Source organism: Vulpes vulpes, chromosome 6 (assembly GCF_048418805.1).
Source record: "Vulpes vulpes isolate BD-2025 chromosome 6, VulVul3, whole genome shotgun sequence".
NCBI lineage: Eukaryota > Metazoa > Chordata > Mammalia > Carnivora > Canidae > Vulpes > Vulpes vulpes.
Genome location: NC_132785.1, coordinates 16,381,166 through 16,407,611, shown reverse-complemented (window position 1 = coordinate 16,407,611; position 26,446 = coordinate 16,381,166). Strand labels below are relative to the sequence as shown.

The window sequence follows — 26,446 nt, the reverse complement described above, 5'->3', positions numbered from 1 at the left end:
ATATTAAGTAACACTCCTGTTTATTAATCAGACTCTCCAATGACATGGAGATGGCTGAATGACATGGAACTAGTTGTCTATAGTATGATCACACCTGGAAAACTGAGATTTTTTTCTTTAGGACTCTAGAAATCATCTAAATTTAGACAGTCTATGATTTTACTGTGAAATATCTGGTAGCCATTTTTAAATAATCTTATCAATTTCCTTGAGAAATAAATTTCCACCATTGATACCTAACATCATAAGCACAGATTCTCCATCAAACTTAGACACAGGACCTACAAATATATTAATTATGAAAGAATCTATGAGTCTGATTAAATTCTGATCAATTTTCCAATATTATTGCAAAGTGGGTTAAAATTAACAGAATAAAAAGTTTCATCCTCCAGTCTTCTTACTTAAAATCATAATTCATTTCATTCTTTATCACTATTTTCAAAGCATTTCCAGTGGCTTCATTAAGATTTCCCGGGGTTCATTTCTTCATTCACTTATATCTAGAGAAGTTTTTGATTAGACTATTCACATCTCTATCTTAGGATCCAAGCCAACAGGACAAATGATTCCAGAAAGCTATCTTGGAAGAAGAAACAGTGGTCCTGCTTTAGCTACTTTAAAAGCCTGAAGGACAGCATTTATGATGCTCTCTTTCTTTTCCTACTTCTTTGTCTGTCAAAACAACTCAATATCATTTTAAGAAAATTTTAACAAACATGAGGATAGGGCAGGAAAAGATCACAGGAAAAAAAAGTATCATTTGTCACACCCTGTACCATTATAAGGATAATATCAGACTCAAAAAAAAAACTAGAATGAAAGACAACTATCTATACAATGTTAGAAATTTCAGAGCATTCCTCACATCATCCATTCAAGCATCTATGCTAAATCTCAATTTGGTGGACATTTCCTCCAGAGAAGATCTATGTGTGCTTCTGGCAGTAACAACACTACAATTGAGAGAGCCTTGACTTTGGGCTAGTGTAAAAGTAACAAAAATGATCTTAGCCAAACCCTCAACTCAGTGTAAGTTAGTAGCATCCCCACTAGCTCCACGTATCCTTTTTGAACAAAGCACTGCTGATTCAGGTGCCCATGATTCCCATATAGAATGATCAAGAAAGATCAAAGCACAAGAAAACATCAAGAGACTCACAAAGAAGCCACAAAGCATGAGAATCATAAATTAAAAAAAAATTTAATGTAAGTCTCTAAGGTCTAGAGAGTTTAGAATTATCAAAAGTAGACTACAAAATAATAAGCAAAGACTTGTGCTGGTTCTTTGCAAAAACTAATGAAACTGATACTGAGTAGAACCAATCAAGGAGGAGAGAGTAAAGATGCCAATCAGTGATTTAAGAGAGAATATTAATAAAAATATCAACATACTTTCATCAGCAGTGGAAAAGTAAAAGAGAACTATGCAGAGCAGCCTAAATGCCTACCAATTAGTGAATGAAAAGAAAAAGTGGTATATCCATACAATGGAATACTACTTCAGCAATAAACAGAAACAAACTACTGACACATTAACCTCAAAAACATTACACTAAGTTAAAGAAGCCAGATACAAGACAGTACATATGGTATGATTCCACTCATGCGAAATGTCAACAAAAAGCAAATTAATAAAGAAAACATAAAAGACTATAGATATAACATTAAGAATAATAAGTAAAAGGTAGAAGAATTTAAGATCAATATACAGTTACCAGAGAGAAAAACTAGTAATTTTTTTAAAACACCATTTATAGCAATAAAAATAAAATACTCCAGGAATAAAGCTTACAAAAGATACAAGACCTATATGCCTTTAATAAATTATAAAACTATGGGAAAACCAAATAAATGAAGAGATATATCTAGAAATGTGCTAGAGGCAGCTCATACCAGTTCACAAGAACCTACTGTACACATTTCTTTCCAATTCCAGCATCAATGATTTCATGGTGTAGCTTATAGTCAGCCATGTAGTAATATTTTTGCTACAAAAGGTAGGAAATGCTACATATCAGAGCTTTTTTCTTCTCTTCATAGAGGCAGCTTATAAGCATTTCACTGGTAAATATGATATCATAAGCATATCAACGGTCTTTAAGCTGTCCTGTAAATCCATTGCAATTTCAATCAAAACTCCAACAAATTTTTAGAAACTTGATCATTTGATTCTAAAATTTATATGTGTGTGAGGATGGGCAGGGACAGAATAGCCTAAAGAAGAATAACATATCTTACAACCACAAGATTAGAAAAACATGACCATTTCAAGTGCCACAAATGATATAGATCAATGGTACCTCGCATGTACTACTGAAGGTGATATAAATTCGGTACAACTACTTTGAAAAATAATTTGGCATAATCTTATAAAGTTGAACACTGGCTTAGCTCTAGCATGTAACAATTCAATCCCTGGCTATTTCCCCAGAGAAACTCTTACAAAATGCATCAGGAAACATATACAAATTTATTCCTAGAAATAGCGCATCTATTATAAAAACAAAAGAAAAAGAAAAGCACTCAAAATATCCATTAGTAGGAGAATGAGTAAGTAAACTGAGGTATATTTAAACAGTTTAATATTATATGAAAGAGAAAACAAATTAATAATAGGTATATGCCACATGCACACCTATTAGATATAGAACCCTAAATGAAAAAGCAAATTACAGCAGGCAATGTGTGAACATTTTTAAAACTTCAAAACAAAACTACGTATTGTTTAGAAATAACTATGTATGTAAAATAGTTTTAAAAGTAAAGTTAAACTCTAAATTCACAGCAATCATGTTTTGGTGTGGGAGGAGGGAAGAGCCAGACATGGAGATAGGCAGAGTAGTATTGTAATGTTCTAGTTCTTATATCAAGCCTAGGCTTCACAGGTACTCACTTCATTATTAAGCTTTAAAACATATAAATTTGTATGTCTCAAATATTACATTAAAATCGTTTACATGATATTTTGAAATTAAAGACATTAGGTAGTTCACAGAGGTGTTAGGAGAATTAGAACTAGAACTGCCACCTACACAGTGAGGAAAAAACACTCATAATCAAACCATGGAACTGGTTTGATGGCCGTGGTGTGTTGGTAAAACAGTTCTTAGATGGGGAGAGGAGAGAAGAAGCCTTAATATTTGTAGCATGTCAACTTCCATGGCTGATTTCAATTACCAATAAGTTACTAACTCTAAACTAGGAAGACATGCTGACAATTAGCATTCAGGAGCTGTAACAAGCTGGATCCAGCACACTGCAAGTGTCTAGCTGTACATCTTGTACCATCAGTCTCACAGGCCCTTGACTACTAATACCCTATAAACTCAATCTTGCTGTAGCTTCTACTACTAGCAGAGAGCATTCACCACAGTTCCTGCTTATTTAAGTGACTAGCCCAAGTCAATAGCAGCTACAGCTGACTAGCAGAGCTGCGGTACATATGCATGGCATTGCTGCAAAGGAGGCTGGGAAAAATGCATCCAGCATTTTCTTCTCCACCACATGACTTCTCCACTACATTCCCATACACATAGGAAGAGAACTCTGGTTCTAGGAATCACAAATGTCCACTGTACTTATCTTCCGTGTATTATTATCAGTCAAGATTTTGTCAAGCTCTATTTCTTATAGTTTGTACAATAAAGTAGGTTTTTAAAATTTCTTGTAATTTTCCAAATAGACATAATAATGCTGAATATGTGTGTGTGGGTATGTGTATATATATACCTACACACACATACACTCTCCTAAGATTTTAAATATGTCCCCAAGTGGGATCTACCCACTATTACCTCATTGAGAAGCACATCTCTAAAAACTAATAGTCTAGCAGGAAAAGCAACCTCCCCACCTTACCAAGCTGAGATGGCTGTCCCTTCATCACAAGTACTTCTGACATAATATTTGTTTCACTATATGAACACTATAAGTTTCTTGATCTCTCATTAGATTATGTGCTCCAACAAGGCAGGGGCTGTCTTGTTGATTTGCTGCATCCCTTGAACTTATTAGCACAAATATGGATTTGAAACTGCTTGACAAATACAGTATTTCCTTTGTCTTTATAATAATTTACTTAATTTACCTCTAGATCTATAAAGTGTGATAGAATCACTTGTGGATCTTAACTGAGAAAACTGAGAGCAGATGGTAATATACTCTGCCAGAGGTCATTCAGCTACTAAGAGGAAGAATTAGGATTTAGATTTGATCTTACACCAAAGTCTGATGTCTTTCTATTACACATTCTAAAATATGACAAAATTTGTTACATAGCAAAAGCATATATAGGTATAAAGGGCAATGGAAATATTGATGCTTAAAAATTAATTCTGCCCAAAAGAGGTCAAGAAAATTAGGAGAGAAGTAGCATATGAATGGGGATTTTCAGAATAAATAGCAGTTTGCCTGGCAGCAAAGAGAAATTTTAAGAAAGTTACAGTTCCTTCATCTCTGCAGTAAAAAAAGAGAGTAGTAATCATATTTATTTTCAGTGTTTTTCTGAAGGCCACATAGATAAATGCATATAAATTGCTTAACACAGGATCTAGCAGAGTCGATTTTCAGTAAAGAGGGGGAGGGGAAGGGGAGAAAAAGAAGAATTTGCTGGAAATCAGGGTTTTTCTAGAGAAGTTAGAAGCTTGCACAGTCAATCAGAGAAAGACAATTATCATATGGTTTCACTCATATGTGGAATATAGAAATAGTGAAAGGACCATAAGGAAAAGAGTGGAAACTGAGTGCCGGAAAATGAGAGAGGAAGATAAGCCATGAGAGACTCCTAACTCTGGGAAACAAAAAAAGGGTTGCAGAAGGCAAGGTGGGAGAGGGAATAGGATAACTGGGTGATGGACATGATGCAATGAGCGCTAGGTGTTATACTATATGTTGGCAAATTCAATTAAAAAAAAAACAACAGATAGGACCTATGTATTGATAAAGGATTACCTAATAATAAATTAGTTTTCAGTTATAGAATCATTAATTCATCACTTGCTAAAAGGCTCATTTTTTGAAAGACTCTTGAAAACATGTCATTAGAGTCATATAAAATGTAAAATGTAGACACTACTTCAAAAATAAAACTTTAGGAGAAAACAAAAAATAAGAATAAAAATTATTTAAAAAAAGCTTGCACAAAAAAGATCAAGAGAAAATTAAGTCAAATTCACTTAGGATGCTGAAAAAAAAAAAAAAAGCTTTGCAAAAGTAGTCCCTCATCCCTATCTCAAATTTCTCAAGTGATATTCACATACAGTGAGAGTGTAAATGTAAAAAAAAAAAAAAAATTAGTCACAGTAAAAAGAAAAACATTCTGAATCATAAATATGGTAGTACCTTTACTAGAAGATCTAAAAGTTTCTACTCCTTAGAAATTTTAAAAACAGGGTATTATAAAAGTCTATTGAGAAACAGACATAGTCTTGAATAGGTTCTCCCAAACTTGAGATCCCCTGTAAAAAGCATCAATTTATACATCAAAGTACAGCACAGAACATAATTTCTCTTATTCAATCATTCAGAACAATTACAGCAAATGAAATATGAGAAAACACTGTGGAACTTCCAGTCAAAAGTAACCCTTCTGCTAGTGTACCATTTGCCTATTTCCACACCTTTATTCTTCACCTCTTTTGCATTTTGTTCTCTAGGAGAGTTAAAAAAAAAAAAAAAAAAAAAAAGTAAGGTGAACAGTTTGTTTTTCAATTATCAAGAGTATTTGTTTAATATATATTGTTTTGTACAGTTGTTTTTAAACCCCACAGAAGTTCTATTAATATTTGCCAATAAACACTTATAAATAAAGCATAGTAGAATCAATATTTCAGAGTAATCCATTATTCTGAAAAATAAAAGTGCATGTTTAATTTTAATAGCCCACCAGAAGGAACACTGACAAATTGTATTATTTACCACAGAATAAATTAACATACATAAAACATGATAAAATTTTATTTAAATTAAAACTTAAAACTTTTTTCAATTATTTTTCTTTTCAAAAACATCTAATTTTCTAGACTGATGGTGAAAGGGCATTCACTTTGAATTTTAAGGCAGTGAAGCCATCTTGTGGTTGATATTGGTACTGCTAAAGCTTTGAGCCCGTCCTTTCCATTTGTAAAATTAGGTCTTTAATCAGTTTGATGTTTTTTTTTGTTTTTTTTAATCAGTTTGATATTTAAAAAAAAACATACACAACCTCTCATTTTTAAACCTTAGAAGGGAAAAATAAATACAGATCTGAAAGCCTTTGGTTTTTAGGGTTCCACAGCAATGAATAAGGTCGTCACATAGCTGGACTGGTAAAGTATTTTTACATTAACCTATATTTTATAATTCTATACTTTGGTTCAGAGACTTAAGCTATGGAAATGACTACTGCAACATATTAAACTTAAAAAATATGAAAAATACTAAACAGTATTGTAGAAAGAATAGTTTTACTTTTTTGTCATGACTTTGTTCCATGATTTTTTGCTTAAAAGCCATGAGGTTCCAAGACCTTGTAATACCTAAGATATATAAAGCCTGTCTTGAAACACTCAGAAAAGAAGTTGCAAAAGATGGTTTGTTTCCCCACCACACTTCCTTCTACTCTCACAATCTTTATGGTCTAAAACTCAAACTTCCCCCTGCCTGTGGGAAGACCTGGCTTAGGCGTGGAAGCCTGGAGAAAACAATCTTCTTCCCCCTCAGCATTTCTTTTTTCTTTTCTTTTTTTTTAAGTACCTGAGAGTGGGGGTTGAACTCACGATCCTGAGACCAAGACATGCACTGAGATCAAGAGTCGGATGCTCAAATAACTGAAACCCAGGTACCACATTCCCCTTTAGCATTTTAAAAATTTATCTGAAACCTTTCTTTGCATTAAGGTCATGGGCAACCTTAGGGAGAAAATACAGGAACTGCAAAATAATGCTAAGAGAATGAAAGGAAAGAGAAAAGAACCTGAACGAAACTACTATATTCATTAACTATTAAGTTACTTGCATTTTTTGCTATTCTACTTTCTCCCAAATTAACAATGATAAAGCAATTACTAAGACTTCAGTCTCAAACTCCAGATGACAGTGCCTTTCTGAAGGCTCCAGATTTGTCTAAGAACAAAAAAGATGGAAATTCAATGTATCCAGGATTAACTGTCTTCTAACCACAGACCTACAATCTTTCTTACCTGACAGATCAAATTGGCTCTCCATTCTTCGTTTCCACTCTCAAATTCCCAAATGCTAAAAATGGTATTATCCAAGACTTAGTAAATATAATAATAATGATACACACCACGTGAGCATTTACTTTTGGTCTCTCTCAGAACTCTCCATACAACTTTAATCTACTTCCAAGGAGGATTACTGCTTTGATGTTAGTCACTTTTCCTGTAAAGAAGTTGCATTCATCAGAACTATCCAAGAATGCTGCCGAATCTGGGTTCTATAATCCAGAAGGTTGCTAAGTATGCTTCCCAGAACACCAGAATCAACATCCCATGGAAACTTGTCTAAAATAGAAATTTTTGGACTCTGTCTCAGTTCAGTGGAATCAGAAACTGGGGAAATCAGGGGGTACTAGGGGAAGGGCTGGCAATCTGTGTTTTATTCAAGCTTCATGGTGATTCTGGTGTATAGTGAAGTCTGAGAACTACTACCACAACTGAAGAAAGAGAGGTACAGAAACTGGAAAAAACTCTGAGAACAATGAAGCTGATTGAAAAGTTTGAGACAGAATAAACAAAGGAATCAAGATAACTAGCTTTCGCAAAAAGAAACCTGTGGCAATGACATTTACAAGTCTTCAAGTATATGATGAATTATTCCCAAGGGAAAGTAAACAGATGTTCGCCATTTCCCCTAAGGGAAGATAAAGAAGACATTATGAACTTTAAGTGGTAGCATAAGAAATTTAGATTACAATATACTTAAAGTTTGCTGACACAAAGTGTTTTCAAACATTAAAATGAACTGCTGAGGAGTTTATAGAACCTCTGTTCTGAGTATCTGTCTCAAAAACAAGAATAGATTAGAAATTTTCTTATGGTTCTTTCCAACTAAATAATTACCATCATTTATATAAACATTAATATTTAGAAAATGTAATTAACGTTGTTACATTATAGACCTTTTACAATTATCTAAAATTTAAAATATCTAATAACTATTTTAAATAGCGGTGTGTTAAAATGGTAAGAGTATCCAATCACAAAACATACACATTGAAAGTATGTATTTAAATTACATATAATGATGTTCTTTAATACTTCATAAAGTGACTAATAGCACATAAATTTCTTGGCTGACACAATTTACATGTATCTTCAAATAAAAAGAAATTGAAATAAATAAGAAGTAAGTCTGAGTAGTTGGTATATAAAAATTATATCCCTGGATTTTAAAAAGATCACTGAAAAAATTGATAATATGAAAATATATTTTGAAATTATCTAATATATATGGCATATAAATTCACATATTACCATATTATATATAGTACACACTAATATATATATGTGGTCCAAAATGAAAGCAATAACCAAATCCACAGCTTTGACATATTGGTCCTAATATCCTCTCACAATCTTACAATTTTATTTAAATAAGTTCATGAAATAAACATGGAAATAGGTAACTAAAATTAAAAGGTACAAAAAGGTACTACTATCCTGTACTCCAGCAATATCTGGTAAGTCTCACATGTAAGTGTGCCATAATTATAATTCCTTAAACCAACATTTTTTTTAAATGTTGAAAAGTCACCAAAGTTTAAAAGTTCAAGTCAATAATTTTCCATTTGTATAGAAAGTTACTATAAGGATAACTATGACCTATTCACTTCTAAATATTTTGCAGTTGCAATCTTTATTGACAAAAAATAATTCTAGTCAGTTAGTAAATGTTCATATTTATTGTAGTTAGCATAATTTAGGAAGTTAATGTTTTTCTTTACCTTTTCTACCTTTCCACCATTGATGTCACTGGGGAGGAATTTCTTGCCAATTGTTCTTAAGTCTGTCTAAAATAAAAATATTATTATTAAAATATAATTATAGAGAAAAATAAATCTAAATCTAATCTTACTCATAAACAAAAGATGAAATTACTTAAGGTTTGTAGAATTTAAATCAGTATCTTTTAGCTGATTATGAGATCTGTACGTATAATCAACTTTTTCAAGTAACATAGTCCCATACATATGTTGTTTAAAGTACACTGGTAAGTTGAATAGTAATGTTAAAGGCCTTAATTCTGGTGATATTCCTTTTGATAACTTAACTTACTAAATCTTCTTTATTAAAACCTAATGCTTGATTTTATATAAACTGTAGTCTTACTAAAAATATAAATGCTTCAATCCCAAACCAAATGACTCATTTTAAATAAAGAAAAAAATTTGATAACTGAATCCTACATAAGATTCATATGAAGAGCCATGAAAACACATTATTCTATTGATTGTGATACCCATAACAAAGCTACATATACATACAAATATCCTAGAGAACAATACATTGCAACAGCAAGAATAGAAAGACTTTATTGTAGTAAAAATTAATATTATTTGCTTAAATTATAGAAATCAAAGTTAGTGAACAAATGATTAACTATATGAAAGTGCAGAAGAACATATTTCTCAGCAAACCAAAGGAAAACATAAGGACTAACACAAAGTTACAGCATTTCTGATGTAAAAACAAAATTTCAACTATACAGTTTACAAAAAAGCAGAACTTTTAAGGATATTGTCCTCTTTAAGGAGGTAAAAACAAAAAGGAACAATAAGAAAATCACTCACAGGAAAATTATCATTACTCATGAAGAAGGCCTAATTATTTAAGCCAAAAAATTATCTTGATGACTGAGAGTGTGAGGTTAGGTAACTAAATTTATATTGTTCTGTTATTCCTTAAAATATAATAACAGTAGTTCTTCATCTCCTCATGAGCAAAATAAAAGAAAATAGGCTTAGAGTACATTTAATCACATAGAGTGTAAGACAGAAATTCATGTTAGAGTTAAGGGGAAAACACCAGATGATTAAAATTACTGTGACATAAAATGAAGACATAAAGTAGGATAGTCTGCTTTGATCACCTACAATAATAGAATGTCCTCTAACATGAAATAATCAGTATGTGGTCAGCTTAAGAAATGAGCATATAAATTATATAATTCCCACAGATCTTTCCAGTCTTTTACTACCATGATTTGTATTTTACTTCTCAATGGAATGCAAGGGTCACTCCTAAGCTAAAACTCACCAAATAGTACTGCCAGACAAACTAAGCCCCAAATCCAAACAGTTGTCTAACAATGTATTAGTTTTATTGTCTTTGCAGCCTCCATCCAATAACAGAGTGAAAGAATTATAAAGCATGCCTCTAGTTGCATGTAGACTTTTCACTTTGAAAATACTGAGTAACAGACAGGGAAAAAAATTTTTTTTATATTAACTTTCCCTATATTGTTTGTTTTAATCCTAATGTTGATATGCATAAACAACCACTTAGTGGGTGTTTAAATATGCACCGCCCACTTAGTACAACGAACTGCAGAGTAAGCACTTGATGAATGTTAGCTATCATGTTTATTTTAAAAGTGAATTTAAGGCACACATATTTTGTTACCATCTGAACATGAATAATCATCAACTTAGTAATACAACTAACAGTTCATAAAAATACAGGCATTGGTTTGAAATCAAAGGCTAAAATATTTAAATATGTATGAGAAACAGAATAGATACAAATTTTATGATATACTATGGTCCCTCATTTCTGGTTTCTAGCAATAATTATGAAATTTAACTTAAACTAAAATGAGGCATTGATGTAAGTAGGAATAATATTACACTAAAATCATAAACTTTGCATCATTACAAACTGCAGTTAACTAATAGAACCATGGACGCTGCTACAAATTCTCTAAATCCAGCTAATTCATTCCTCTACAAAACGGAAAAAATATCACCAATCCTATCTCATAAAGTTGTTATCAGGCTAAAAGGAGACAATATATTCAAAGTTTACATAACTTTTAAAGTGCTATATGCACATATAATGAATACTATTTTATTCTTCTTTTAGCAAGATTACCCACCAGATCTTTAAATGTCTTACAATCAAAGTCAATTTATAAGTACTGAAAAGGCAATTTTATGATTCAGATGTTATTATATAGGGATTATCAGTAAAACTGGGTCCAAAAATACATTTATATTGGACATAAAAAATTACACAGGAGGAATATTTAATGTATAAATACACACACATGTGTACATACATACAAAAGATTCCTATTTGTTCAAGTAAGTTCAATGGAGTCTCTATTTGGCAAATCATTTTATATCAAACAGAATCTTAAAAGGAATTTTAAAAAAATCTGTTTTTACATGTTTACTAATACATGGTAGTCAGCAATTTAAGACTGAGCTATTATTTAATTTACTTCTGAATAATTCAGGTATTTGAACCCAAAACTGCATGCTGTCATTTTTTAATATTCTTATTCCCCACTTAACCAGAGTAAAAAATTAAGAACTCTTCTTTGCAACAAAAAAGTCTATTCAGAAATGAGTTAGACAGCAGCTCTGAGGCTGCTCTTTTTAGTAGGGCCTGCTTTTATTAGGTTGGCCCTAGGCTGGCATCTGGGAACTTTGTACTCGAACTATTTCCTAACTGGAAATGTGGTTCACTAACTAGACTATTTGAATAAACAATGTAATTTATGGTGAACACCTACTTTCTGGGGGAGGAGTCTTAAAACTGTTTCATCTAGGTGGAGAGTACCTTCATAAGCAGACCAATAATTGCCTTGGGTGCTAGTCTCTAGTGGATTTCCCTGGGGAGAAACACTGTACAGTTACCGTTGCTGTTTGAAAGTTCACATTATGCCATTCTGCTTTTACAAGAGACCTGCACGAGTTTTTGCTAACTGAAAGAAATTTGAAGATTTTCATTTTATAGGAAAAGGAAAAAGGCAAAAATAGTATTGAGTGTTTGTGTCACAATGAGCTTTTATAGAAACAGAGTGCATCCCAAACAGTGAGAGGGGCACTGCCAAGCTTCCTCCCCAGGAACTAGCCTCAGCATCTCAGCATCAAACTATAATAGCTTTGAACTGTGTTGTGCACATCTGTGCTTTCTCTTGATTTATTTTGTGCATACTTTAGCAAGATATGCCCTAAGGTATCCAAAAATCCGAAGAGAGGTTACATTTTGGGTTTGGGAATGCTCTAAAATCTTTCCATGTAAATTAATGGTAATTACTTCTTCACTTTATATCCTTTTGGCTTACAAAAGATTTCACAGGAATGCCTTACCCTTCCTCCCTTCCTCCCTCCCTCCCTCCCTCCCTTCATTGCTTCCTTCCTTCCTTTCTTTTTGAGGGAGAGAGAGAGAGCACGTGTATGTGAGCTGGAGGGCTAGGGGTGGAGGGATAGAGGGAGAGGCAGAAAGAGAATCTTAGGCAGGCTCCATGCCCAGAGCTGAAATGAAGAGTTGGTTGTTCAACCAACTGAGCCACCCAGGTGCCCCAGGAATGCTCTACTTTTGGATAACAGGGAAAACTTGTACATATATTATTGCTTTTCATTGCTGGATAAAGGGAACAGGTTCAGTGTGTCCTGCACGGGACGAGGGGGACACAAGAAAGCTTATGCATACAGTATTCTCCCAATATGTAATAAGTTATATATAATAAGAACCAATAATACAAGTCTTTTTCAACTAGTGACTATTACTCCCTAATCACTCAACACTTCAAAAAAAAAAAAAAAAACTTCAACAAAAGTACTACAAATATCTGACTTTATTTAAAGGTGATAAGCTTGAAAAGTAGATTATCTGGTGTAGACTTCATCCTAATTAAAAATATTTATTTTTCCTATCATATGACCTGATAGCTTGAGTATTCCTCCATATATTTCAGGGAAAACTATAAAGACAAATAATTCATAAAATAATGGTCATCAAGTACCCCTTACATATATACAACAAATACTTCATCTTATTTTATTTAAAGTTTCACACCCAAATTACACATAGCTCATTGCTATTTACCGAAGTATATAAATAAGAAAAATAAAAAGAGCAAAAGATTGTCATAAAATCTTTTCATCATCTTTAGAATTTTTTTAAATGAATAGCATTCTTTAAATACTTTTCAAAAGCAGAATTCAATTATTAGAGTGCAAGTCAAAAAAAGTTAAAGTATATAGGAAATATTTGCATTTGTAGTCATAGACAACATGCATAATTTCTAAAACTTACTTTAAAAAATTGGATAGTCTTTTACTAAAAACCTACATCCTTAGTTCAGAAACAAAAAATGATCTTGTTAGTTTTACTGAATAAAATTCAAAGAAGCTGAAAAAAATGACAATTCGAAACAAATTTTATCTGTTTAAATCCATTTAATTGTGTACAAATTAATTTTTATTTTTTAATTATTTTTATTATTTTTAAAGATTTTATTTATTTATTCATGAGAGACACAAAGAGAGAGAGAGAGAGGCAGAGACACAGGCAGAGGGAAAAGCAGGCTCCCTGCCAGGAGCCCAATGTGGTACTCGAGCCTGGGTCTCCAGGATCACACCCTGGGTGGAAGGTGGCGCTAAACAGCTGAGCCACCCAGGGATCCCCCTTAAAGTAATTTTTAAAGAAAAAGTTATACACAGTTATATTTTATTTTTAAATGTTCTTATCAGTTGCTACCATTTAATGCTTCATGTTATACCTATTTTGCAGTGATATGATGGATCTGTCATATGATTATCTGTCAAGAGAATAAGTAATTCTCTTATGAATTTTGTTGACTATCATAATGTATAAATTTAATAGATTAAATTATAAATTTAATAGATTATTATAAAGATCATATGAAAAAATACCCACTGGGGTAACTACAAGGTTGAAAAAAGAATATTCAAATAAATAAATAAATAAATAAATAAATAAATAAATAAATAAATAAAATTTAAAAAAAGAAAAAATAATATTCATTTACTTACGCCCAAATGTCAAACAATTTTAGTAACTTCAAAAAAAATCCAAAAACCAATCCCAATTATGGAAAAGATACAGCTATAGAGATAAATGGAGGGAGAGAGATTGGAAAGAAATATATATATAACATAACTGTAATTATGGATGGCTTTAATTTTTTGTTTTTTAAAATGTTCTACAATATACATTACTTTTATCAACAGTAAATGTTAGTTTGAAACAACAGAATTGTCAAAAAGCTATAACCTAGCTAGAGTTCCTATGTTAATGATTTGTTTTGATAAATATGATTAGTATTTTCTGCTATCTACTGTAAATGTTATAAAATTCCATAACTGATCAATGGGGGGAAATGGGAATTTTAATTCTGTATTTTCCTTTTTCATTGCATTCTGTATGATAGATCTTATAAGAAACATGTATTTCTAAAAATTGGGCTGATATGAGATCACCAAATTCAACAAACATCACTGCAACTTAAATATATACTATAAAAACAAAAGATGTTCTCCATATTACTTATCTTAAAATCCAGTTAATTCTATAAGACGTTTTTCATGAAAGCCTCTAGGTTTAAAATGTTTATAAGTTAATAAACAAAACCTACATTGAGAGCAATCAGGATGATGTCATTTATATTGACTTTGTCAGGAGAACTTGTGCAAGCTTCAATGCCTTCATCTGAAAGATACCTGTTAAAATAAAATAAATGGCTTAATATTTTCTAAAATCAAAATTAACCAAAATTATATTCTTAAGTCAACATGCAATTTCATTCTGTACTATAGAATTCTACTACTATAAATACTAAAGAAAAAGCCCTGGATATTCCTTATTTACTATCTGTGATAGAACAGAATAGGAAATGCATATTTTCCCTCTTTTGTATTCTTAAAGAGATATTGTGTCAATAAAATTGTCAGTATGCTTTCTAAGAAAAGCTGTTTAAATATCAAAATGCCTCTTAATGAATGTATGAGCTACTCTTACTATTATACAAATATAATATCTGACTGAAATATTTGTTAATACAGAAGTTCTTAGAGACTTGGGATGTGCTATAAAAACAGAACTAAAAACAACATAGATTTAAACTTAATCCCTGACAACTTCCTCTGTCTGCTACTTTCTCATGTTATCTTCTCAAGTCCCCTTTTTTAGACATAACATTCCGGAGAATGTGTTAGTAAATGTTACAGACTTAAAGTGGCATGAAGATAGGCACTTTGTATCTTTTACTGTTCCTGTTCTCTCTTCAGTTTTTTCACTCATTCTCTTAACTTTTGATCTTTTATCTAGTCTAAACCAATCACACATCTGTTGCAGACAATAATTAATTCAAGAGTAAAAAGATTATTGAATCTAGATGGAGAATCCTCTCTACCCATTCATTCATACCCAGTGCAGGCATTTTAAAATTCTTTGATAAATTCTAGAATTCATGTGTCCCCCCCCATCCCCCCAAAGTCTACCTGTCCAAATGCCCATTAACATCCCACATCTTTTATTTTTATATTTTTTAATATTTTATTTTTAAATAATTTCTATACCCAATATGGAGCTCGAACTCATGGCCCCGAGATCACACACTCTACTGACTGAGCCAGTCGGGCACCCACATCTCACATCTTTCATAATCAGTATCAACTCCTTTAACCAAAGTGCTGGTGCCAGCACTGCCGCTGCAGACATTTTCCCTCAAAAAAGGATACAGGAGTGTTAGTCAGAACTAACTAACTCAAGCTCATTCCTGATGGCCAGCAATTCCACCATCCATCCCCAATATGAATGATTCTAAGACACTTGTCAATGCAAACTCTACCTAGAGACAGCAACCAAAGAGCATGTGCCTTACAAAACATAGAATGAATAATCTCTCAAAAGCTAAAGGGCAGGTGAAAAAGAAAAATAAATTGAAGAATGCAAAAGAAAAATAAGAGATTAAAGGTGATAAGCCTAAGAACAAGATCAAGGAGATAAAAGTCAAGAAAGTATACAAATGAAAGCAAGAATGAGTTTCAGATCATGGCAGTGCTAAACAACAGGGATGAATGAAGTCAAGTAATTAACTGGGTTACAGAGAAAAAGTAGAAGTGTTAAGTACGTAGATGAGTCAGTAAGAATGAATGGAGGGGAGACAGTAATAACAGTACATAAATGACGGGGGAATACAAATGTCTACAGTCAGCATGGACATCTAAAACACTGCTTTAATTCAAAATGGCTGTTAATTTCCTTATTATGCTGTTAAATTTTCATTGTTCTTTGCCACTGACTATATGTCATTAATCATCTTAGAAATTCAGTTCTAGAAATATTAAGTCCCTATTTGTGTGAAAAGTATTATATGAGTCAGTAATAGGATTAGTAAAATGATGAAAATTAAACACCTGCCTTCAAGGAGTTCACTGCCTCTACAGCACAACACAATAAATACATAAATAGTTAGCACGCAAGGCCAAAATAATTATAAATGAAACATTACAGGGGCTCAAAGTGGCTATGGGATGGGAAAGAGTGCATAAAAGGGAACAGTATGAGCAACAACGTAAAAGTAAAAAGGGTAAAGTACATTCTAGATGTAATAACCTGGAATATTCTGGCTGGAAAATGGGGAAGAAATGAGGGATGAGCACAAATTGAGACTGATTATAGGAAGCAACAGTACACACAGAGATATGGGTGATATCTTAAATGCTGATTAAATAATTACAAAAACACAGCTTCCAAAATTCCTACACAATGTGGCAATAGTATACAATGACTAATAAAATTCTTTGTTATTCTAGACAGGTGAGTCTTTAGAATTTAAAAGATCAGAGGAAGTGAGATGAATTGGAATAAATCTTTAAAATAATCAAAATTTACCCCTTCAATTCTACAGATGAGGAAAAGGCCCAAAGGAAAAGGCCAAACAGAACTTCCCAAAAATACAAACTTAAGTGATACAAAATTAAAACAAGAATGCCCCCTGATTCTTAGTTCATCAGTCTTTTCACTACAACACATCATTTTTAATTATCAACTATAATGGCTACTGTTAGAAATACGATCTTCTCACAAACATAAGCCAGTATCTGTACAAAACAATTTCCTGATCCACTAGACAATTTTGCCAACACACACAAAAAGGGACAACTAGGCAAACTCAATCAGTGAGCTCCAAAATACATTTAAGAAGAATAAGCCTAGGGGTGCCTGAGGGGTACACATGGTTAAGCTTCTGACTCTTGTTTCGGCTTAGATCCTGATTTCAGAGTCATGAGATTGAGCCCAACATTCAGCTCTGTGCTCAACACAGAGTCTGCTTAAGATTCTTTCCCCTTCCTCCTCTGCCCCTTGCCCACAAGCACACTCTCTCTCAAATGAATAAGTACATCTTTTTAAAAAGTCTAGTTTCATAGTAAAAGATCAGAGAACTAATACTAATAATTAGAGATTCAAAAATCATAATAACAATAAAAATACCTATCCCTACATAATATAAAAAGGGAAAGTCTAACAAAAATTGTAAAGACAGAAGCCATAAAAAGGTGAAAATCTGACTTTATACATGTGTAAGTCAAATACGTGATTCTTTCAAAAAATGCCCGTAAAAGACCTCTTGAATACAACAAATTCCAAAATATGGCTCAGTCTTAATTTCCACATCTTACAGGTCTCCATTACTCACCCTTCATATTTTGAAAAATCAAAGTATTTGAACCTTACAGCTATACTATCAAGGAACAGGAGACCCATTCACAGCCTTCCCTAGTAACATCTTGGCGATCTGTCTGTACCATTTTCACTGAAGGACTGAACCTAAATTAACTGTAACTTGGGATTTGCAAATTAATATTTTTGTTTTTGTAAATATTTAAAATTCCAACACTATCAATGAATAAAACAAGTAAAAAGGAATAAATCAAAGAATAAAAGTCGAATTCCCAAATTGGCTTCAAAATGCATCACAGTAATGCAGTAACTTAAAAAACAAAACACAAAATCCAGCAGCCTTAATGAAAGAAATTTGGGGAAAGAAAGGAATTGAGAAATTGGAGCAAGCATTCCAGATCTGATCACTGTACACATCCGCACTATGGACCTGGAGGAAAGAGATTATAATCCGTTCCCATGTACCATCTTTGAGCACGTAAAACTCAAAGGCATAGACCTTAAAGAAGAAACAAATCCTAGAGAGCTCTTGTTTACTAAAGTAGTAAAAGCACACATTTCTCCGTGCTAGTGGAGATTTTGGAACAGTAACATTAATAAGATCACTCATTACTATTCTGTACTAAAAATACATTGAAAGACATTTTATTGACAAGCAAGCCCCTAAGGGGCTAAATTTCTTCATGATACTCACAGAACAGACTAACACTTCTCACTAATTTTAACTTCAAATAATGCCATTTTATTTCATGGTTTAATAGGTGCTCAAATTTTTAAAAAAGATTTTAGGAACTGCTTCCTTTTTTCATAAATAGAAGATATTAAAATCCATCTTACTCAGAGTCACTTAATTTGTAATCCTGAGCAAACTCTTTTCACTATGGAAATAAAAGGTCCAAAATTAATTATTCACCACCAATTTCACACTAAGCAATAAGTGACACAGCCTTACTGCTGATAAGGAGATGGGATTTCCTATTACAAATAATAAATACATATTCAATGAGAAGGGTCACAGCCTAAGTGCTACTAGCAGAACCATCTTCAGTTCATGTTCCAAAGTCATTTGACTAAGTGGATCACCATTACACCTCTTACTACCAGGAAGGGAAAAAACAGCCAATTTCCCTTTCATTCATTCCTCTGAAAGCAGGTAAAATCATTGAGTCTAACTTATTCGCTGGCTGTGATGGACACAGAATGAGGAGGCCCCAGACAAAGTGAAGACTCCATGCCCCATCTAAAGGGGGCAAATCAAATGGCCTCATGTGGTTTTTGTGGTCTTTGATCTATACGTGCTTATTTGCTACTCCATTGGGATTACTGGCCCAAGTATGTAATCTAAATGTCAAAATGGGAATTTTAACAAGTGAAGTCCTGCTTAAACACAAAGAAAATAAAAATAACTAGCTTCCAATTAATTACCCAAGGTCATGTGGGGAAAGAAGAGAATAAAACATGAGAAAATAATAAAAAAAAAACACTTATATTAAAAGGTATCTTTGGTCCTGTCAAATATGGAAGTTGACAACCTACTGCAAATTCTCAATATATATATATATTTTTTTTTTCAGTTAACTCTATACCCAACATAGAGTTTGAACTCCTAACCCCAAGATCAAAAGCCACATGCTCTACCAACTTAGTCAGCCAAGTGCCTCCCTAACACATTAAAAAATATTTTACAAAATTGCCTGAATAAAGCTCTCTCTATCCTCTCTACCTATCCTGTTTCCATCCCCACTGTTTAAGTGAATTGTAACATGCTTGCCAAAAAATTCCTTTTTTGCTATATTCTTATACTTCAGAGATATACTGAGATGATAACTTGCTAATTCCCTCCTTGAGGGCATGAGAAAATGACTTAAAAATTCCTGCTTATGAATATAATTTGGGAAAACATAATGCAGGGCTACCTTGTTTTATTATACTTCACTGTAACTGTGCTTTGCAGATATTGCACTTTTTACAAATTGAAAGTTTGTGGCAACCCTGTGTCAGCAAGTCTATTGGTGTCGTTTTTCCAATAGCATTTGTGCACTTTGTGTGTCACACTTTGGTAATTCTCACAACATTTCAAACCTTTACATCATTATCATACGTTATGGTAAGATCTGAGATCAATGATCTTTGATGTTACTATTGTAATTCTTTTGGGGTGCAATGAACCACACGTATAGAAGAAGGTGAACTTAATCCATAAATATGTGTGCTCTGATGGCTTCACCAACCACTGCACTGCTCTCTCATCTCTCTCCCTGCTCTGTGGGCCTTCCTATGGTCTGAGTTACAATATTGAAATCAAGCCAATTAATAGCCCTACGTTGGCCTCTAAGTGCTCAAGTGAAAGGAAGAGTCATCCATTTCTCACTTTAAATCAAAAGCTAAACATTATTAAGTTTAGTGAGGAAGGCATGTAGAAAGCTGAGACAGGCTGAAAGTTAGGCCACTGTACCAGTTAGCTAAGTTGTAAATGCACAGAAACGGTTGTTAAAGGAAAAAGTGCTATTCCAGTGAACAGACAAATGATAAGAAAGTGACACAGCCTTATTGCTGATAAGGAGAAAGTTTTATTGTTTGGATAGAAGATCAAACTAGGCACAACAGTCCCTTAAGCCAAAGCCTAATCCAGAGCAAGGTCCAAAGTCTCTTCAGTTCTATGAAGACTGAGAGAAGTGAGGAAGCTGCAGAATTAGTTTGAAGCTAGCAGAGGTTAGTTCATGAGGTTTAAGGAAAGAAGCCATCTCCGTAACATTAAAGTGCAAGGCAAAGCAGCAAGTACTGATGTAGAAGATGCAGCAAGATATCCAGAAGATCTAGCTAAAATCATTATTGAAGGTGGCTATACCAAACAATAGATTTTCAATGTAGATGAAACCTCTTTCTATTGGAAGAAGATACCATCTAGAACTTCCATAGCTAGAGAGGAGAACTCAATGCCTGGCTTCAAAGGTTCAAGGGACAGGCTGACTCTCTTTTTACAAGCTAATGCAACTGGTGATTTTAAGTTGAAGCCAATGTTCATTTACCATTCTGAAAATCCTAGGGCCCTTAAGAATTACCCTAAGTCTACTGTGCCTGTGTTCTATAAGAAACAACAATAACAAAGCCTGGAGGACAGCACATCTGTTTACAACATGGTTTACTGAATATTTTCAGCCCAATGTTGAAACTTACTGCTCAGTAAAAAAGACTCCTTTCAAATTACCACTAATTGACAATGCACCTGGTCACCCAAGATCTTTGATGGAGATATACAACAGGATTAATGTTGTTTTCATGCCTGCTAACACAACATGTTATCCACTCTGCAGTCAAGGAATAATTTAGACTTTCAAGTCTGTTACTTAAGAAATAGATTTTGGATAAAAAAAGAAAAAGAAATACATTTTGTAAAGCTATAGCTGCCATAGATAGTGATTCCTCCGATGGATCTGGGCAAAGTAAATTGGAAGAACTTCTGGAAAGGATTCACCAATCTAGATGCCATTAAGAACATTCCTGATTCATGGAACAGGTCAAAATACCAACATTTACAGGAGTATGGAAGAAATTGATTCCAACCCTCATGGATGACTTTGAGAGGTTCAAGACTTCAGTGAAAGAAGGAACTGAAAAGAAAAGAAAGAAAGAAAGAAAGAAAGAAAGAAAGAACTGCAGGTAGGGTAGAAATGGCAAGAAAATTAAAATTAAAAGTGGAGCCTGAAGATGGGACTGAACTGCTGCAATCTCATGATAAAACTTCAATAGATGAGGAGCTGATTCTGATGGATGAGCAAAGAAAGTGGTTTCCTGAGATGGAATCTGTTTCTGGTAAAGATACTGTGAAGATGATTGAAACAAAGGATTTAAAATATGGCATAAACTTAGTTGATAAAGCAGCAGCAGGTTTGGGAGGATTGATTCCAATTCTGAAAGAAGTTCTGCTGTGGGTAAAATGTTATCAAACAGCACCACATGCTACAGAGAAATTGTTGTTATAGAGGAAGTCAATTAATGAGGCAAATTTCATTGCTGTCTCATTTTATTTTTTTAAGATTTTATTTACTTATTAGAGATACAGAGAGAGAGAGAGAGAGAGAGAGAGAGAGAGAGAGAGGCAGAGACACAGGCAGAGGGAGACGCAGGCTCCATGCAGGGAACCCGACGTGGGACTCCATCCCAGATCTCCAGGATCCCGCCCTGGACCAAAGGTGGCACTAAACTGCTGAGCCACCCGGGCTGCCCGCTGTCTCATTTTTAAAAATTACCACAGCCAACCCAACTTCAGCAACCACACCTTGATCAGTCAACAGCCATCAACACCTAGGCAAGACCCTCCACCAGCAAAAAGATGACAACTCACTAAAAGTGAGATGACAGCATTTTTTAGCAATAAAGTATTTTTAAATTATGTACATTTTGTAGACACAATGCTATTCTATCTACACCTATTGTACAATGCTACTGTAGATTATAGTTAAGACATAACTTTTATATGCACCAGGAAATAAAAAAATTTGACTTGCTTTTTGTGATATTCATTTTACTGTGGTGATATGAAATCAAACCCACAGTATCTCTGAGGTATGCCTGTATTTAACTATACTGAGTAAAAAGATTAGTAAGATAACAAAGCTAATAAAAATTGGCATAAAATTTACTTCAGATCACTTGGAACAGATTAAATCAATACATTCATTATAGTTTATAGATACATGAGGGATAAAAAAAAAATCACTGACGAGAATACAAATTGATATGCCAGTAGTAAGTTGAATGAATCCATGGGATTCTCTGTCTAAATTCCTATTAAGCAGAGTAATTAGGAGGACTAAAACACTACTAAAAATAATTCAGAAGAGGACATACTATGACAGACAAAAGAGAAAAATTTAAAAAAAAGTCTTTTTGCCTTTCTGACAAAAGACTGCATTTCTCTATCACTATCATTTTCTTTCCTTCTTTAGTTAAAATGGCCATCTACTATGCCAAAATAAATGCCACTGAATTCTTGGAATCTTTATGCCAAACCATTACAATAAGGACCTGAATCAACACTAGCTTAAAATTTAATTTTCTCTGTGGTTTATGTATGAATGTATCAGACGAATAAAGTTATGTTTTATTTAAAGTACATTTAAGTATAATCACTTACTGTTGATCTTAATCAATATAGTACACTATTTTTAATACTATATTTTATCCAGAAATAAACTATTTTTAAAAGTACATTAATTTTTCAGTTTTTAGTTTTTATGATTTCTTTACATACACAAATGTACATTATTTCCATTTAGCTAACTTATAACATGAAGTTTTTTCCACATGTACCATACACCTCAAGAAATCTATTTTAATTTCTTCTACACTAACTGTTCAAGTTGTTATATTATCAAAATAGAATACCAAAAGCAAAGATAGCATCATAAAAAACTTAATATTAACATTTGATATTTTAATTTTTTAAAAGATTTTATTTGAGAGAGAGAGCAAGTGAGAGAGAGCACTATCAGTGGGGCAGGGAGAGGCAGAAGCAGGCTCCCTGCTGTGCTGGGAGCTCCTCAAGGGGCTCAATCCCAGGACTCTGGGATCATAACCCAAGCTGAGGGCAGCTTGGGTTATGATCACTTAAACCAACTTAGCCACCCAGGTGCCCCAAAACCTTAACATTTAAATACAATTTTTTCATAAAATTAACTGGCACAAAAACTGCAAAGATGAATATGCAAAAAACTAAAAAAAAAAAGAATTTGCTTAGTACTACAGAGACATTTCTTTCTCTAAACAACTTCTGGATATGTGAAGCATTATGGAAAGCTTTGATATATACCATGATCAATATCCTAATACTCAAACATTTCAATGGCCAGACAAAAAGTTTTTGGCCCTACATTAAACTTTGAGATGGAAATTAGAAAAAATCATAAGGGAAATCATTTGAAAGCTATTGCTAATTTAAAACACTTGAAAGTGCTTAAATTCTAAAAAACCAAAACCTTTATTTTTGTTAGGCACTTCCTTTAAAATACCGAAGACTTATTGGCAAATTCTGAAGGCTGTACTACTTGAAAACACCACTAGATGACAACCTTGCTTCACAAAGTAAAATAGTACACTCCTACTATTACTGAAAGATAAGCCTCCAAAGATGTACTAAACTAGCTTTAAAATAAAGGTTTTTGGCATTTGCCGGCTTGTAAGGAGTAGGAGAGATATCGGAGAAAATAAAATAGACTATTATAATTTTAAAATTAGTGTTTGCCTATCAAGATCACTCAGGGTTTAAAAATAAACTCATTTAGTAAGCATTTAAAAGTTACCTCCTCATAAGAAAAAAAAATTGAAGAATATCTAATTTCTCTTGTATTGTCTCTTAGGTGCATCCTTTGAAAATAGAGACTTATAAAAAGTACATATAAAGTAGAGAATAACTTTGCTGTGAAGTAGTTACAAAGAATATTTTCAACATTATTTCAATAGTTGCTTTTCTCTGACATCAAAATAAGTAAGCATGACAACTTTAAGAGAACAACCATAAGAAGATAGGTGACAATAAATTACAAACTTCTATTTTTTTATAACCCATTTTCAGATATTAAAATATTTTTCCTATACAAAAACTAACCTATAATGATATTAACCCTGGAATGCTTATTTGGTACAAAAAGTTTTAACAGCTGAGCAAATAAAAGCATATAATTCCCATGAAATCCCATAATAGATATATTACGAAGAATAGTGGCAATGGGAACCTATCTATGTTATTCATTTTTTCTAACCAAGCCTTCACAAAAATTTAAAAGTATAAAATGAAGCCTGTATATTTTTACTTTCATTGGAGGTTATAATTTATATCCTTCCTTCGATTCAACATTTTCCTAGTTTAATTCAGAAGCAGAGATGAGGTTACGTTTTAGTGACTCATATTTTAAAATATAAGAGTTTTTAATATTTCTGTCATTTTTCCCTCAGCACAAAGGTGATTATCTATAAAACTATATATCAGGTGGAAAGCCTCACTTCAGGCCTGATGCCCTGTCCTCTGGCTACTACAATAGAGTGTTAGAAACTGCAGAATGCATGCCAAGGACCTCTCAGGATTAACCTCAGGTAACTACATACTCAGTTAAGTCTGTATAAGAAATGTTATTTAAAAATATAGCAAAAATTAGAAGGCATTTTTATGAAAAGCTTGGAGAGATTGTTATGTGATCTGTACTGTCTAGTAAGGCATAACTAGATGCTCATCTCGGCCTCACCCTTGAATACATGTGGAATCCTAGGCAATTTAATCTTTCTGCACCTCTGTTTTTCCCCCTAAGGAAAAAATGGAGATAATACTGAAAATATTGATATACAGATCTCAAGAATAAATGAGACAGCATGAAAAACCTAGCATATGCTTGATATAAAGTAGATGCTAATAAATACTAATTTTCTTCCTTTTCTCTTTTTTTAAAAAGATTTTATTTATTTATTTCACATAGAGATAGAGATAGAGTCAGAAAGTACAAGTGGGGGGAATAGCAGAGGGAGAGGGAGAAGCAGACTTTCCACTCAACAGGGAGCTGGATACAAAGCTTGATCCGAGGACTGTGGGATCATGACCTAAGCCCGAAGGCAGATGCTTAACCGACTGAGCCACCCAGGTGCCCTAATTTTCTTCCTTCTTAAACACTGTACCCTTGGTATTTGTTCTGGAAAGTATTTTCAAAACATGATACATGAAGATGCCTTCTGGGTTCTTAGAAAAAAAGAAAAAGAATGAGAATTGCCAAACAAAGGAAATTTCTACAAAGGCTACAACTAAAAGAAGCGTGTGTGTCTGTGTATGTTTCTTTATAGGAAGACTGAACTACATGTTTCTAACATATTACTTACAAGGAGTTCATTGAGAATTGAAGAAAAATGTCAGCAAAATGGAAAGAATTTCATTATTTAATTTGTGGATATCTTCCAATTTTATATCTACAGATACATTTATATAGTTTATAACAATAAAAAATAAGTTATTCCTTGAAATATTACTCAGCCACTAGAAATGACAAATACCCACCATTTGCTTCAACATGGATGGAACTGGAGGGTATTATGCTGAGTGAAATAAGTCAATCGGAGAAGGACAAACATTATATGTTCTCATTCATTTGGGGAATATAAATAATAGTGAAAGGGAACATAAGGGAAGGGAGAAGAAATGTGTGGGAAATATCAGAAAGGGATACAGAACATAAAGACTCCTAACTCTGGGAAACGAACTAGGGGTGGTGGAAGGGGAGGAGGGCGGGGGGTGGGGGTGAATGGGTGACGGGCACTGAGGGGGGCACTTGACGGGATGAGCACTGGGTGTTATTCTGTATGTTGGCAAATTGAACACCAATAAAAAATAAATTTATTATTTTTTAAAAAAGTTATTCCTTGAAATTGTGCAACTATTTCTGCTCAAAACAGAATTTCCGATGCAAAATTCGGTGCCATCATTTTTGCCCAATCTGCTATATATGTCAAAATTTAAAACAATAATGTCAAAAAATAGCTCATGAGTAACACGCTTAAAATTCTTTAGCAAAGAATTACAGTTGTAATAACTAATTTTAAAATTTGATATTTTATAACTTAAACTAATGTCATTTATTTAAACTTTAAAAAAGAAAATCAATAAATATGAATTCTAATTTTCATTTCTTTAAAATGCATCTTACATACAAAATGCTTTATGTTGATAAATTTTTTGAAATTAAAATGCTGCAGATGAATTATAAAACTTTAATTTTTAGTTTAGAAGACATCATTTACTTAAGTTAA

At 33.0% G+C, this 26,446-nt stretch overlaps 1 protein-coding gene across 14 annotated transcripts in view; it reads right to left on the bottom strand.

The window, feature by feature from the left end:
- Positions 1-26,446, bottom strand: part of TDRD3 (tudor domain containing 3) — a 160,902-nt gene that overhangs the window by 90,451 nt on the left and 44,005 nt on the right. For 10 of the 14 annotated variants that reach the window (XR_012001997.1, XR_012001996.1, XR_012001995.1 and 7 more), the window contains exons 2-3: positions 14,610-14,694; positions 8,947-9,012 (exon numbers count right to left, since the gene is read on the bottom strand). Coding sequence is in view for 2 of the 14 variants with exons in the window: in XM_072760662.1 (XP_072616763.1) it covers positions 8,947-9,012; positions 14,610-14,694 (151 nt within the window). In the remaining 12 variants the exon portion in view is untranslated. Of the gene's footprint in view, positions 1-7,180; positions 9,013-14,609; positions 14,695-26,446 lie in introns of all 14 variants that reach the window. The other 4 variants (XM_072760670.1, XM_072760668.1, XM_072760666.1 and 1 more) reach the window with 1 other exon arrangement.